Source organism: Seriola lalandi, unplaced genomic scaffold, assembly GCF_002814215.2.
Source record: "Seriola lalandi dorsalis isolate HSWRI2012SDOR001 ecotype SW California unplaced genomic scaffold, Sedor1 jcf7180001977613, whole genome shotgun sequence".
Taxonomy (NCBI): Eukaryota; Metazoa; Chordata; class Actinopteri; order Carangiformes; family Carangidae; genus Seriola; species Seriola lalandi.
This window is the reverse complement of record NW_019448279.1, coordinates 371-3,051: the sequence shown is the minus strand read 5'-3', so window position 1 is coordinate 3,051 and position 2,681 is coordinate 371. Positions and strand designations below refer to the sequence as shown.

Sequence of the window (2,681 nt, the reverse complement as noted above, 5' to 3'; positions counted from 1 at the left end):
GCACAGAAACTACTGAACCATTATGTCAAGGTAGATTTTCACCAACGACAGTCACTGAGGGAAAACAGAGACGTCACGACAGGAAAATACTCGTACTTTTCTCACGGATCTGTAAACTCAGTGGTTTGTTTTTGCAGGTTCAGGGCCTGATAATCTCCCAGATGCTAAGGAAGAGTGTCGAAACACGAGACTGGGTCAACACCATCGAGCCACGAAACGTCCGAGCTGTGATGAAGAGAGTCGTAGAGGACACCACCTCCATTGATGTGCAGGTAAAACTTTAGATAATCACATAGGTCTTCCAGTCCAATCACGGCGCTCTCATCACCAGCTCTCATCGCCGTGCATGAGCAGTCTGTCTTATCACCTCGTGTGCTTCACTGTAGGTGGGACTTCTGTATGAAGAAGGTGTGAGGAAAGCGCACAGCAGCGACTCCAGCAAAAGGACTTTCTCTGTCTACAGCAGCTCCAGGCAACAAGCGCGCTACGCTGCCAGCTACACTCCCAGGTAGATGAGCTGCAGACACACCCGGTGCAGGGAGGAGACAGAAGAGTTTTATTTCGTTTGGTTTATTTACAACATTCAGACTCTCAGGACGATGAAGTCCTGCATGTATTAATTGTTGTTGCTGGTGTGTGTTGCCTTTGCATGTGGCTTAACTTTGACTCAGGTTAGTGAGTTCCTCTGATGTGTGAGGTGCATTTTTTTTTTAAGGTTGAATTTCAGTGTTGCAGACAGCCACCAACGAACAGTGTTTAGTGACGGCTGCATGAAGGGTGTCACAGATAACGAGGAAATAATACAGAGTTACAGTGGGGCAGTTTTAATTAGCGCTCTCAGCATCAAGATAATTAAACATGTTGTTGCTCTTCTTGTGCCAATGTGGCGCATCATGTACTGATCATTATATTGACATTTACAATCTCCGTTTTGTGTCATGAGTCATTCTGAAAATGCCAGGATAAAACAATGATAAATACAGACCAACACACACATGCAGCTAATCTGTATTACATCCTTCACTTTCATTGCAGAGGAGCAAATTGTTATCGAGCCGTCTCTAATCATAAGAATCAGCTCGTTGTCGGTTTACACGAGTGATTTGTCCTTTGTCTGCCTGCAGTGCTCCCATGGACACCAACCTACTGAGCAACATACACAAGCTGTTTTCTGAGAGGATAGACATCTTCAGCTCAGTGGAGTTCAACAAGGTGAGTGCAGCATCAGGTCTTTGTTCCTTGATCATGATCTTCAGTGAGATCCATCCCTCTCACGCCGCTCCGCTCCCCCAGGTCTCTGTGATGACGGGAATCATCAAGATCAGTTTAAAGACCTTCCTGGAGTGCGTCCGCTTGCGCACCTTTGGCCGCTACGGGCTGCAGCAGATCCAGGTCGACTGCCACTACCTGCAGATGTACCTGTGGCGCTTCGTCTCCGATGAGAACCTTGTACACTTCCTGCTGGACGAGATAGTGGGGAGCTCCGCCCACCGCTGCCTGGACCCCGCGCCCATGGAGCAGAGTGTGATCGAAGTCATCTGCGAACGAGGTTAAAGCTCAAAGTGCAGCACGGGCCACATAGTCCACACTCGCCACAGAATTACATCACACACTGGAACCGTACATCCACTTCAAACACTCTCTGTTACACAGTTAATGATGATGTCAACGTTATTGATTATTTGAGAATCGGTTTGCAGGGTCTAAACTCTACTGTAAAGGTGATGTTCACATGCTCAGAAACATTTGATCTTAATATCTATATAATCTATATTTCATCCTAGGCCCTACAAAGAGCATTAAAAACATCTAGTAAGGTTTAATCTTCTAGTTTAATCTTGATTCATGATTCAAGCTGAACTTGTAAACACATGTTCCCCTTGAAGGAGGCGTGTTTAATGTGAATACAGAGTATCAATGATTAAAGAAGAAAAGTTGTGTCTGTTGGAAATCTCATGTATTAATAAATTCTCTCAGGCATCTTTTGCTGAATAATTAGCAGTGTGGATGTCATCTGATTACATCCTTCATGTCTAACACTAAAGTAACTACAGCAGACGTTTGAGCCTTCAGGCCCACTCTGTGTTTTCTGTGCATGTGTCACACAGATTAACGTGTTTAAAATGGTTTAAATGTGTTTGTCCACAATAAAAGTGAATGAATGTGAGATTGAAAACGTGTTTTTCTTCTTTTACTCAAACGAGCAGAGTCTCATAGTAAAAACACAGTAAGAATATCTTCTTCAGCTGCAGCCTCAGTGTTGAAAACAGGTTTGAGTCTTTAATCTGCAACAGTACAAACAGTTTACAACAATGTCATTCAGGTGTTTCACAACAACTGTCAGTCGTTCTCCAGTGCAGCATACAGCTGGCTGTCGCCACCTGACGAGCTCATCTGATTGGCTAGACCCTCTTCTCTCCACCCTCTTCTGATGACCGCGGAGGGATCTGATTGGCCCGAGAGACGATTCCGTGCTGGAAGACGTGGGCCGGGGGCGTGTCCTTCTGCATGCTGCTGGATGGATGTTCAGGAGTAGCACTGATGCACAGTCCCGTCTGCAGCTCCGTGTCACACACCGGTAAGACACTGTACTAACTGTACTACAAGACAAGCAACCTTTCACTCTTTACAGACGCTGTTTTACCGCGAAGCCTCCGCGTCTCCCGCGCTCACATCATCTC

General features: G+C 45.7%; 1 protein-coding gene across 1 annotated transcript; it reads left to right on the top strand.

Annotated features, from left to right (window-relative positions):
* The first annotated feature begins 6 nt into the window (after positions 1–6).
* On the top strand, positions 7–2,176 carry LOC111657358 (vacuolar protein sorting-associated protein 51 homolog). The gene is made up of 5 exons (XM_023409505.1): positions 7–30; positions 138–272; positions 387–508; positions 1,125–1,212; positions 1,294–2,176. The coding sequence occupies exons 2-5, from the start codon at positions 162–164 to the stop codon at positions 1,552–1,554; spliced, it is 582 nt and encodes a 193-aa protein (XP_023265273.1). The 5' UTR covers positions 7–30; positions 138–161; the 3' UTR covers positions 1,555–2,176.
* The last annotated feature ends 505 nt before the right edge of the window (positions 2,177–2,681 follow it).

Bases quoted from the DNA above. Each gene is read 5' to 3' on its own strand.
- LOC111657358 (XM_023409505.1), top strand. From the start codon at position 162: ATGCTAAGGAAGAGTGTCGAAACACGAGACTGGGTCAACACCATCGAG. The intron at 273-386 runs GTAAAACTTTAG...GCTTCACTGTAG, and splicing joins CCACCTCCATTGATGTGCAG to GTGGGACTTCTGTATGAAGA. The intron at 1,213-1,293 runs GTGAGTGCAGCA...CCGCTCCCCCAG, and splicing joins GCTCAGTGGAGTTCAACAAG to GTCTCTGTGATGACGGGAAT.